The sequence below is a fragment of the Rhinatrema bivittatum genome, chromosome 1 (assembly GCF_901001135.1).
Source record: "Rhinatrema bivittatum chromosome 1, aRhiBiv1.1, whole genome shotgun sequence".
Lineage (NCBI taxonomy): Eukaryota > Metazoa > Chordata > Amphibia > Gymnophiona > Rhinatrematidae > Rhinatrema > Rhinatrema bivittatum.
In genome coordinates, this window is record NC_042615.1 from 706,344,732 (window position 1) to 706,357,511 (window position 12,780).

Genomic DNA, 12,780 nt, shown 5'->3' on the forward strand with positions numbered 1-12,780 from the left:
CTCTTAATGTGCCTGTTCCAAAAGGACTGAGACCTTCCTGAAGAACAAGGAGCTAGGGACTGTGTGTTCTTGTAAGGTTTAAAACACTGCGATCCTCTACCCTTGGTTCTTCTGGGGAGGAGCGCTGATAGGTTCTTTTGTTCCTGTCCTCAGGTAATCGGGGTACTGGGGATTCACCCCATTTGTTGGCTAACTTCTCCAGTTCGCTCCCGAACAGGAGAGATCCTTTAAAAAGGCATTTTTGTGAGGTTCGCTTTGGAAGTCATGTCAGCCGACCAATTTTGGAGCTAAAATTGTCTTCTGGCCACCACTGCGGCAGCGACACCCCTGGATGATGTGCGCACAAGGTCTGCCGTAGCATCGGTGAGAAAGGAGACCGCAGGTTCCATCATTCTCCGGGCATGGTAGCGCCTCTGGAGAGAATCAAAACAGGAACGTGCCACCAAGGCGCAGCAGGAGGTAATTTGTAGCGTCATTGCTGAAACATCAAAGGACTGCTTAAGGATGGTTTCCAGCCTTCTGTCTGGGGCGTCCTTCAGTGCCGCTCCTCCCGCCACAAGAATCGTGGTGCATTTTGAGACTGCACAGATCATAGCGTCCACTTTAGGGAAGCGTAGAAGTTCCTTGGCTGTGGGCTTCAGTGGGTATAGGGCTTCTAGTGCCTGTCCCCCTTTAAAGCTGGCCTCTGGAGCATTCCATTCCAGGTCAATCAGTTCCTTGATGGGCTCCAACATAGGAAAATAGCATGAGGCTTTATGGAGGTACACCAACATGGGATTCTTTTTCGGTTCCGATGTAGGTTCCGTGCCTGGGAGACCCAGTGTCTTCATAGTTTGGGACATGAGGGCTGGTAATTCGTTCTTGTGGAAGAATCGGAGCATGGTCCGGTATGGCTCCATCCCTGGGGGGATATCCCCTTCTTCTAGGGAGTCTGTTTCCTCATCTGAGGTGTCTGGATCCCCATCCAGGATGCTCTTGGTTAGGAGAGGCGAGCCTCAGGAGGTGCTGGGAAGAGCTTGTGCTTTCGGCAGAGTTTGAGACAAGTGGACAGCCGGGGCTGGTTGCGCCTGGACAAAGGTTTGCAGCCCTTTGAAAACTTCCACCCAGGAGAAGGTTCCTGGGTCCATGTTGATACCAGGAGGGATTGTAGTGGAAGCCCCGGAGGAACTTTCCTATGGGGGTCACCGAGCTGGACATAGCTAGGTCTGGGGTGCCATCATCAGCGGTTCCGGATCCCTCTCCTGGCTGTGGGAGGTCTTGATTTAGTTCTCCCTGGTTCTGTTCGCACTGCTGGCCCAGGAGGGATTCTAATTCAGGCTGCGCAGCTTTCAAGTGGTAGGCTGGGCAAAGGAAGGGTCCCTTGGCCTTCTTGTATGGTGGTGCCATTGTTTGTGCGCATGTAGGGCTTAAAAACTCATCCGTGCGATAGTTATGCGCGCGGATGCTCTTAGTTGTGTGCGTCGAGAGCACAGAAGTTATGCGCAGTACATGCGCACAAGTTATGCAGCAGGCTTTGTACGTGTGGCACAGTTATGCGCGCAGTTGTGCGTGTATCCTTACGGACGCGCTTAACTTAGGCACCTCGGGCTTCTGGCCTGCTCCACGTGTACCGACGGCGAGGGGGTAGATTTATTTATTTATTTATTTAAAGAGTCTTCTATACCGATGTTAGTCGAAACATCACCTCGGTTTACATGGAACAAAAGCAACGGAAATTACAAGTAACAGGGGAAGGGTAGGGGGTACAAAAAACCAATAGGAGAGCAGAGAAGCATAGGAACAATTAACAAGTGAACTATACTGTCATAAGAACAAGTTCATAGTCAAATTCAGGTCATGATCCATCACAATTCAATATTCATCAAGGGTGTTGGGGAAAGGCTTGTTTTAATAGCCAGGTTTTGAGCTGGGCTCTGAATTTGGTGATGAAAGGTTCAAGTCTGAGGTGGGTTGGGAGCCCGATCCCTTGTAGCTGTGAGGTGCTTTCTTTAGGGATGGCACATGGAGGGACCCTTTGTTAGTGGTCCTTGTCTGTCGATTCGAGCAGGCAAATTAGATGGCGCCGGTGACAAGATGGCGACCCCCCCCACTCCCGGAGGGTCTCCACGTGTGTGGACCCTCGTACCAGATCGGGGCCTAGCCAGAGGGAGGCTGCTCAATCCGATTTCAAACCTTGGAGGAAGGTCGGTACGGCCTTCCTCCAAGGTTTGGAGGCCGTAGACTTAGAAGTAAAGGTTTCTACCTTACCTAGTTTTGGCACTTACCGGTCGCGTACTGGGCGGTCTCCAGCTGTGGGGGGAGAGGGAAATACCTTCACCGCTGCAATCGAATCTGCACCCACTGCCTTTCAGCCACCCTGGGGGCTACGTCCACGCCGGGAATCAGCCGGCGGACTAAGGCTCACCTCTGAGGGATATTGAATCGACCTCAGGAAAGTCTCGACTGTGGGAGGGACCGTTAGGTTTCACCGCAGGAGAAGCAGGGCTCTCGTCTTAAAGGTAAACTTTCTTGTAAATGTTACACTATTCTCTTTTGGATAGTGTCCGCTTCTGCTATGGGAGACGGAGAAATACTGAAGAGCTAAGCAAGCTGCATGGGTATGTCAGCTGATGTCAGCTTTGAAATCTGACTCCGTCTCCCATCTGCTATCAGGAGAGCATAATACCCATTGGTCCTGAGTCCATCTGGCTACACACTAGGAAATTTCTAGTTGCTCTGGTTTACTTTTATACTAAAGGATGGCTGGGAAATATCAATTTTGCCAGAACCACCATCACTGGTAGTTCTACTACTATCCAGACAGATGTCCTGATCCCCACCTGGATCAGATGGTATGGATCCTAGAGCTCTGAAATAACAAATAAATTGCAGATCTAGTACTAGTAATTTAAGGCCAATCTTTGACCATGAAAACTGGAGGAAGGTCAATATAACTCAAATCTTTAAAAAAGGGATGTGGGAAACTATAGACCGGTGAGTCTGACTTCAGTGCCGAACAATCATGCTAACTATTCTAAAGAACAAAATCACAGAACATATAGAAAGACATGGTTTAATGGGACACAGCCAGCATAGATTTACATAAGGAAAGTTTTGCCAAACCAATCTGCTTGATTTTTTTGAAAGGGTTAATAAACGTGGATAATAGCAAGCCGGTGGATACAGTGTATTTGGATTTTCAGAAGGCATTTGACAAAAGTGCCCATCAGAGACTCCTGAGAAAACTGAAGTGTTAAGGGAAAGTAGGCAATGTACTATTGTGGACTGCAAATCAGTTAAAACAGAGGAAACAGATTAAGCCTGAATGGTCAGTTTTTTCAGTGGAGAAGGGTAAACAGTGGGGTGCCTGAAAGATCTATACTGAGATAGATGCTTTTTAATATAATTTATAAATTATCTGGAAAGGGGAACAAAATTATTCCAAGTTGCTAAATTACCAAGTGGATTGTGAAAAATTGTAGGAGAACCTTGTGGGACTAGAAGACTGCGCATCCAAATGGCAGATAAAACTTAATGTGGACCAGTGCAAAGTGATGCACATGTGAAGCTAATGATTTCCAAATTATCCCTAACAACTGAAAAGCAGGTTGTTAATACAAACAAAAAATACACTTTGAAATGTCTGTATGCCAATGCCAGAAGTCTAAGAAGTAAGATGGGAAACAACAAAAAGGGATGCCACAAAGAAGTCTTTTTCAATTCTTTATTGTTGGAGACATGAAAAACTGCCCGACTCTGGCCGAGTTTCGCCACATAAAGCGGTTGCCTCAGGGGCCTCAAAATCAAATGATGTCTCTTGAATCTATTGCTTGATACAACTTTTTAAGGATGCTTGTTTGTTTTGCTGCGTGCAGCACAGGTCGTCTCCACTTTCATCAATTCAAAAGTGGTAAATGTAACATCAGGACTTGCTAGAGACAAAGATCCTGGATGTAATAAATGACTGCTTCATGGAGCAATTGGTTCAGGAACCAACAAGAGAGGGAGCTATATTAGATTTAATTCTTAGTGGAACGCAGGTTTTGGTGAGAGAGGTAACGGTGGTGGGGCCACTTGGCAATAGTTATCATAACATGATCAAATTTAAACTAATAATTGGAAGGGGGACAATAAGTAAATCTGCAGCTCTAACACTAAACTTTCAAAAGGGAAACTTTGAAAAAATGAGGAAAATAGTTAGAAAAAAACTGAAAGGTGCAGCTGCAAAGGTTAAAAGTGTTCAACAGGATTGAACATTGTTTAAAAATACAATCGGAGACATGGTCCAGATGTATTCCATGCATTAAGAAGGGTGGAAAAAAGGCAAAACGATTACAGTCATGGTTAAAAGGTGAGGTGAAAGAAGCTATTTTAGCCAAAAAAACATCCTTCAAAAATTGGAAGAAGGATCCATCTGAAGAAAATAGGATAAAACATAAGCATGGTCAAGTTAAGTGTAAAACATTGATAAGACAGGTGAAGAGAGAATTTGAAATGAAGTTGGCCAAAGAGACAAAAACTCATAATAAAAACTTTAAATATATCCGAAGCAAGAAACCTGTGAGGGAGTCAGTTGAACCATTAGATGACAGAGGGGTTAAAGGGGCTCTTAAGAAAGATAAGGCCATTGCAGAAAGACTAAATTCATTCTTTGCTTCTGTGTTTACTAATGAGGATGTTGGGGAGATACCAGTTCCGGGGATGGTTTTCAAGGGTGATGAGTCAGATGAACTGAACCAAATCACTGTAAACCTGGAAGATGTAGTAGGCCAGATTGACAAACTAAAGAGTAGCAAATCACCTGGACCAGATGGTATGCATCCTAGGGTACTGAAAGAACTCAAAAATGAAATTCCTGATCTATTAGTTAAAATTTGTAACCTATCATTAAAATCATCCATTGTGCCTGAAGACTGGAGGGTAGCCAATGTAACCCCAATATTGAAAAAGGGCTCCAGGGGCGATCCGGATAACTATAGACCAGTGAGCCTGACTTCAGTGCTGGGAAAAATAGTGGAAACTATTCTAAAGATCAAAATCGTAGAGCATATAGAAAAACTCTTTCGGATAGTAGAAAGACTCCATGAAGTTAGCATGGGGCACATTTAAAACTAATCTGAGAAAGTTCTTTTTTACTCAACGCACAATTAAACTCTGGAATTTGTTGCCAGAGGATGTGGTTAGTGCAGTTAATATAGCTGTGTTTAAAAAAGGATTGGATAAGTTCTTGGAGGAGAAGTCCATTACCTGCTATTAAGTTCACTTAGAGAATAGCCACTGCCATTAGCAATGGTTACATGGAATAGACTTAGTTTTTGGGTACTTGCCAGGTTCTTATGGCCTGGATTGGCCACTGTTGGAAACAGGATGCTGGGCTTGATGGACCCTTGGTCTGACCCAGTATGGCATTTTCTTATGTTCATGGTTTAATGGAACACAGTCAACATGGATTTACCCAAGGGAAATCTTGCCTATCAAATCTGCTTCATTTTTTTGAAGGGGTTAATAAACATGTGGATAAAGGTGAACTGGTAGATGTAGTGTATTTGGATTTTCAGAAGGCATTTGACAAAGTCCCTTATAAGAGGCTTCTAAGAAAACTAAAAAGTCATGGGATAGGAGGCGATATCCTTTCATGGATTACAAACTGGTTAAAAGACAGGAAACAGAGAGTAGGATTAAATGATCAATTTTCTCAGTGGAAAAGGGTAAACATTGGAGTGCCTCAAGGATCTGTACTTGGACCGGTGCTTTTCAATATATATATATATAAATGATCTGGAAAGAAATACGAGTGAGATTATCAAATTTGTGGACGATAAAAAATTATTCAGAGTAGTTTAATCACAAGCGGATTGTGATACATTATAGGAGGACCTTGCAAGACTGGAAGATTGGGCATTCAAATGGCAGATGAAATTTAATGTGGACAAGTGCAAGGTGTTTCATATAGGGAAAAATAACCCTTGCTGTAATTACACAATGTTAGGTTCCATATTAGGAGCTACCACCCAGGAAAAAAACATCTAGGCATCATAGTGGATAATACCGTAAAATCGTCGGCTCAGTGTGCTGCAGCAGTCAAAAAAAGCAAACAGAATATTAGGAATTATTAGGAAAGGAATGGTTAACAAAACGGAAAATGTCATAATGCCTCTGTATCGCTCCATGGTGAGACCACACCTTGAATACTGTGTACAATTCTGGTCGCTGCATCTCAAAAAAAGATATAGTTGCGATGGAGAAGGTACAGAGAAGGTCAACCAAAATGATAAAGGGGATGGAACAGCTCCCCTATGAGGAAAGGCTGAAGAGGTTAGGGCTGTTTAGCTTGGAGAAGAGATGGCTGAGGGGAGATATGATAGAGGTCTATAAGATCATGAGAGGTCTTGAACGAATAGATGTGAATCGGTTATTTACACTTTCAGATAATAGGAAGACTAGGGGGCATTCCATGAAGTTATTAAGTAGCACATTTGAGGCTAATCGGAGAAGATTCTTTTTCACTCAAAGCACAATTGAGCTCTGGAGTTTGTTGCCAGAGGATGTGGTTAGTGCAGTTAGTGTAGCTGGGTTCAAAAAAGGTTTGGATAGGTTCTTGGAGGAGAAGTCCATTAACTGCTATTAATCAAGTTTACTTAGGGAATAACCACTGCTATTAATTGCATCAGTGGCATGGAATCTTCTTGGTGTTTGGGTAATTGCCAGGTTCTTGTGGCCTGGTTTGGCCTCTGTTGGAAACAGGATGCTGGGCTTGATGGACCCTTGGTCTGACCCAGCATGGCAATTTCCTATGTTCTTAAATCAAATATTTGTTGTTTCCCTTCAAGAGTTTTTAGAATGTTCCTAAATTGTTCCTGATCATTATTTGGATGAGATTTGGGTTTTTTAACCTTCTAAGTAGTTATTTTATTTTGTTATTTCTGTGATTGCCAAAATGATATATGTTAAGTTCCTTGTGAGCCGCTTAGACCTTTGGATTCGCAGCATATAAATCTAAAAAATAAATGTGTTGAGTGCATCAAAGCTTGCATTAGGTGCACCAGTGCAATCATATCATTGATGGTTTGATGTGTCATAGCGCTGTATATTGGCTCTCAGGCTCTTGTATACATTGTGCGTTGGCAGGGGTCCCAGGTTCGTTGCTGGTGAGGGTGGATTAAGTCATACGGGAGCTCGGGATAAGGCACACATGGTGAGGGACGGGTGTTTCGGGGGTTGGTCACGAGGGACTGCAGGGATGAAGGAGAAGTCACGACAAGTGCCGAGAGTGAGGTTTTCAGGTTGGAACGCCGAGGGGAGGGGTAGGGAATCATTCCCAAAAGAAAAGCGGGCTGGGGGCATGATACGAGTGAGAGGCACGGCTAGCGAGGATAGGATGGGTGCTGCGGTCAGTATGTTTGTCGTTTCAGATGAGGAAGAGCGGAATGTTCCAGGGACATCACAGAGAGAAGTGTGGAGAGGTTGGCAGGTAGAGGGTGACTACGGAGCGGGGACGCCCTGTGAAGGGACCCAGGCGGCAGGATCTAGAGGCATGGATATTACTATGGGGCCCAGATAAGGAGCAGGTAAGGGGCATGAAAGTAAGTTAATCAAAGGGCAAAAAAGGAGGAGTAAAAGAGCTCGGACTACTTCATATAGTTCCAGTACAGATAGTAGCTCGGATATGGAGTCTGAGTCTGACTCCAGCGAGGAGAGCAGAGTATTCCGTCGTAGAGAGGTAGGACCCTCACAAGACATGGGACACCCAGCATTAGCTTCGCTCACGGAACTGTGGGAAGGAATTCCAAGAAGGTTGCGGAATAGAATAAAGAAGCGGAGATAAGTTAACATTTTTCAATTACTAGAAGGCAGAAGGGGCAGGAAAGGAAGGAAGAAAGAAGGGAAACAAGAGAAAGAGCTAAGGAGCCAGGTATCAAGGTTGCGAAGAATATATTGAATTGGGTTAGAGGTTTCTTCCGATTAGCTAGCGTGGTGGGGCATTATCAGCCTGAGTTGCATGGGGCACTGTTGTCCTACGGTAACAGCATTTTAGGGACATTTAAAGATTACAAAGGTTGGGCGTGGCTCAACTATTATGAGAAATTTAGGGAAAAAATGGCAGGCAATAAGTTTATGACCGGGGATACTCAGGACATTAACTTATGGTTGACTCAGATGACTAATGTGCCAGGCAAGGGAAAGAGGCAGTAGGGCTTAGAGCTGGGGTGGAAGGTGGAACAACGGGACAGGGTAGCATACAAGGGGGGGGGAAAAACGCATAGCTAAAGGCGTGCAAAGGACTAAGGAAATCAAAGGTACGGGCTCTCATAAAGATGTATGCTGGTGGTATAATAGAGCCACATGCTTATTTCCCGACTGCAAGTTTAGGCATGCATGCGGGACTTGCAACGGTGCTTACCCGAGCATGAAATGTTTGCAGGGATATTCCAAAGTGCAGCAGACAGGCGCGACATAAAAAAAACAAAAACCCAAAACAAAAAAAAATGTTACCAGGGGAAGGAATGGGTTGTGGTAGAATCGGGAGGGGGTTGCCGGGTAGATCAAGTAAGGATGAATCGTGGGGGGTAATAAAAAAAAAAAAAAGGGGGGGACGGGGGACGGGGTGGGTTAAGGGTTTGTTCAGGTAAGCAGGACATGGTTCATACTTTCCTTTTATGCAAGGCTGGAAGAGTTCAAGGAGCATGGTCAGACTACAGTCGATGACTTTTGAAGACGAAGAAAGGGTGTTAATACAGAGCTCGGTTGCCCCCAACACGTGGAAGACTTATGCCAGAGGCAACAAGGCTGTGTTAGACTATTTGCGCTACATGGGATGGGAAAGTGGATCGGTCACAGATGATTTATTAGTCGGTTTTGTGTTAAAGGCAAAAAGGGAAGGGGTTTCAGTAGGTACGGTTACTGCAGAATATGCCTCTTTTCAGAAGATAAAAGGCGGGTGTAAGCCGACGCGCAATTTTCGATTAAGGAGGGTGCTGGGAGGTTGGAAAAGAGGTTTAGGTGGGCAGCCGGATAAAAGGTTGCCGATTAGATACAGGGATTTAATGGAATTTTCTATTCACTTGTCTCAGGTTTGTTGGTCCGAGTTTAAAGTAGCTCTGTTTCGGGTAGCATTTTAGTGGGCTTTTTTCCGTGCCATGCGGGTTAGCGAGTTAATCGCCAAATCTAGCAACAGTGCGCAGGGCCAAGGTATGGATGCTAGTTGCGTGAGAGAATAACATTGTTTGTACGTAAATCCAAGATGGATCAAGCAGGGAAGGGTGCCTTTATACGCTTAGTGCAGGCAGAAGATTGGGTAGTATGCCCGGCAAGAACAGCCAGGTTTTATTTACGTATGCGTCCGGTTATGGGAGGGCCTTTTTTAGTGCATGCGGATGGTTTGGTTCTCACACAATATCAGTTTTCTCGGGTGCTGCGGTATGTGATTCAGAAGGCAGGCAGAGACCACAGATTTTACAGTTCGCACTCATTTCGGATTGGTGCGGCGACATCAGCAGCGGAAGCAGGCGTGGACTAGGAAGGGATTCAAAGAATAGGCCGGTGGAAGTCTAAAGCATATAAGGGATATATTAGGCACTAAAGCAAAGGCAATTAGATAGGTGAAGGAAGGGGGGTGGTAGGGTAATGGCTGAGAATACATGTTAATCATTGGTCTTATTTCAGATAGCAGGGGACGCATGCATGGGATTGGATGTGCCTGGATCGTGGGCCATTCATTTCTTCATAGAGTGCAACGTTGGGCAAATGGGATAAGCAGTGGATTTCTGCAACTCCACGTTAATAATGGTTTATGGACTTTACACAACCATGCAAATCCTTAAATGCTAAACTAAAGCATTCAAATTTGCACTGAAAAGAGGTTTGTAGCCTATGAAGTTGGAGTAAAAGTATCACCTGTAATTTCATTTTGGTGTCCCCTAGTCTTCATGCTTTTTGAAAGAGTAATGGAGAAATTACTTACCTGATAATTTCGATTTCCTTAGTGTAGACAGATGAACTCAGAACCAATGGGTTATGCTCCACTGCCAGCAGATGGAGATGGAGTTAGATTTCAAAGCTGACGTCACCCTAGATACACCCCTGCAGTGACCTCAGCCCTTCAGTAATCTCTTCAAAAGTCCCTGCGGAAATACTATTGAAAAAACTTGATTTAAAATATGATTAAAAACCGATAACCGTAACTGTACTCAACCAATCATAAACACTGAACCCCAGTAAGAATTTAGATGCCCTGATCTACGGAATGGATGATGGCTTACCATTAATCTCTTGAAATTGATATCTGCTTCAAGGGCGAATCCTTGGCACCGTTCCTGGGCAACCGTGGGTGGGATGCTGAGTCCATTTGTCTTCACTAAGGAAACCGAAATTATCAGGTAAATTTCTCCATTTCCTAGCGTGTAGCTGGATGATTCAGGACCAATGGGATGTACAAAAGCTACTCCAGATTGGGGCAGGAAGTTGCCCGCGGTCTGGTTAATGCTGCTCTTGCAGAGGCTGAATCCTCTCGAGCCTGTATCTCCAGGCGATAGAACCTGGAGAAGGCGTGCAAGGAGGACCATGTCACTGCTCGGCAGATGTCTATGGGAGACAGAAGTCTAGCTTCCGCCCGTGAAACCCCTAGTGAAATGAGCTTTAACTTGAAGGGGTAATGGCTTTCCTGCCTCCACATAGGCTCCCATGACCACCTCCATAAACCAGCAACCTATGGTAGCCCGCGAAGCTGGTTCGCCCTGCTTCCTTCCACCGTGAAAGATGAACAGGCGGTCCGCTTTCAGACCAGTTTTGAAACTACCAGATACCACTCAAAAGTCTACTGACATTCAAATGATGGCGGCGGTGGTATTCTTCCACGTCCCTGTGCTTATCTAGGGATGGCAACGAAATGGACTGATTCAAATGAAAATCCGAGATAATCTTGGGCAAGAAGGATGGAACGGTATGAAGCTGTAACACTCCTGGAGTCAAACGGAGGAATGGTTCCCGACCCAACAATGCCTGTAGTTCAGAGATGCGACGTGCCGGGTATATAGACTACCGGACCAAGGCACACCTCTGAGGGATCTCGGAAATAGTCTTAGGAATTCTCAACTTGGGGAGGGACCTTTAGCTATCACTGCAGGAGAGTGGGGCTCAATTTTTTTCTCCAATTAAAATGTAGAATTTCTACTTCCAAAAAGTTCAGCAATCCCCTCAGGGAGAGGTACGTCCATCTGTTGGAGACTGAGAAATACTGATGGGCTGAGGTCACTGCAGGGATGTATCTAGGGTGACATCAGCTTTGAAATCTGTCTCCATCTGCTGGCAGGACAGCATAACCCATTGGTCCCAAGTCCATCTGTATACACGCTAGGAAAACAACAGATTAACATTTACTTGCACCTGCTGAGTGCTGCTCTTACAGCGTTTCGGTGGGAAAATAAAACTGTCCTCCATCTCAAACAGCAGGCATCCCACACTCAATCCAGACTAAGAGAACATCTCTAATAAATGTTCAGATATAAACATGGACATGTACTTTTAATATCGTATTTAAGTTTGGCAAGTAGCACAGACTAGCAGAAAAATCATATACAATGATCCTGTTTACATTTTAAATATCCAACATCTTTAATTAGTATTAGAAAGGTTTTTGAAGAATACTTACCCAAGTTTAAGCATGTTGATCATGTCAAAGTTTACAATATCAAAAACCTTCATAGCCTGGTCATCCCCCACTGAAGAAAGCAAGGCACCCTCAGAGCTAACTGCAATACTTTCTATAACACCTGTGAAAGCAAGACCAACAAAATAACCAAAATCAAAAGACGACTTCAAGTGAAGTATCTTTTTATTCTTGTAGAGATTAAGAATAAAGAACAGCTTTATTGGAAAACCTTGATAGGTGTGGGTGCACAGTTTAAATTCAGAGCAACTGACAAAGCAAATCTTAAAAAAAAAAAAAAAAAGTGATACTAGCTATAATATAAAAGGTACACATTTTAAATGTTAAATTGTAAAAATAGAAGATAAAGTCTAAAACAGGAAGCAATAAAACCAAGAAATAGGCAAGTTGATATTTTGTAAGCTGTAACTAGTCCTGCCTTAAAACAATAAAAGTATTGCTCTTGAACTAAAACTGGGGTTAGAACAGTTCTAGTAGCAGCATCTTCTTTTCTGTGACATATACCCTAAGTTTCATTCCTCTGTGCTTCCACATGAATGCATGTTTAGTTTCAGTATCCGAGTATGTACTGACCAGCAGGGAATAACTTGCACATAAATAGCAGCAGTAGACCACCTCATATCAAAGTAAAAAAAAACAAAAAAAACCCAAAACATTCGCTTCTTATTGTTAGCGACTGTGCTACCACCAGTGCTGTTCATCTAGCATAACTGCATGTTTTATTTTCTGTTGAAAATCAGTTGGAATTAATAGAGAGGGGTGCTGCTAGCATTGATTTTGCAGCTGCAATGAAAGCACGAGTACTAATGCTTATTGTATATTTATGTATTTGTATTTTGATGTGTTTTATTACTTTTATGATGTATTTTGATTCATTTTCTAAACTGCTTTCGGGTGGAGTGTCTAAAGTGTGCAGTACAGAAACATAAGCATTAACAGGCCGATACAGTACAGTGCACTCCGACGGAGCACACTGTTAACCTGCATTTAGACGCGAGTTTTCGACACGCTAGCTTTACCCCTTATTCAGTAAGGGGTAATAGCGCGCCGAAAACGCGCATCCAACCCCCCCCTCCCAAAACTAATAGGGCCATCAACATGCAAATGCATGTTGATGGCCCTATTATGCCCTGCGA

At 43.9% G+C, this 12,780-nt stretch overlaps 1 protein-coding gene across 1 annotated transcript in view; it reads right to left on the bottom strand.

Annotated features, from left to right (window-relative positions):
- Positions 1 to 12,780, bottom strand: part of PPWD1 (peptidylprolyl isomerase domain and WD repeat containing 1) — a 101,284-nt gene that overhangs the window by 72,640 nt on the left and 15,864 nt on the right. Inside the window, exon 4 of the mRNA XM_029576222.1 lies at positions 11,627 to 11,747. Coding sequence (XP_029432082.1) covers positions 11,627 to 11,747 — 121 coding nt within the window. The remainder of the gene's footprint in view (positions 1 to 11,626; positions 11,748 to 12,780) is intronic.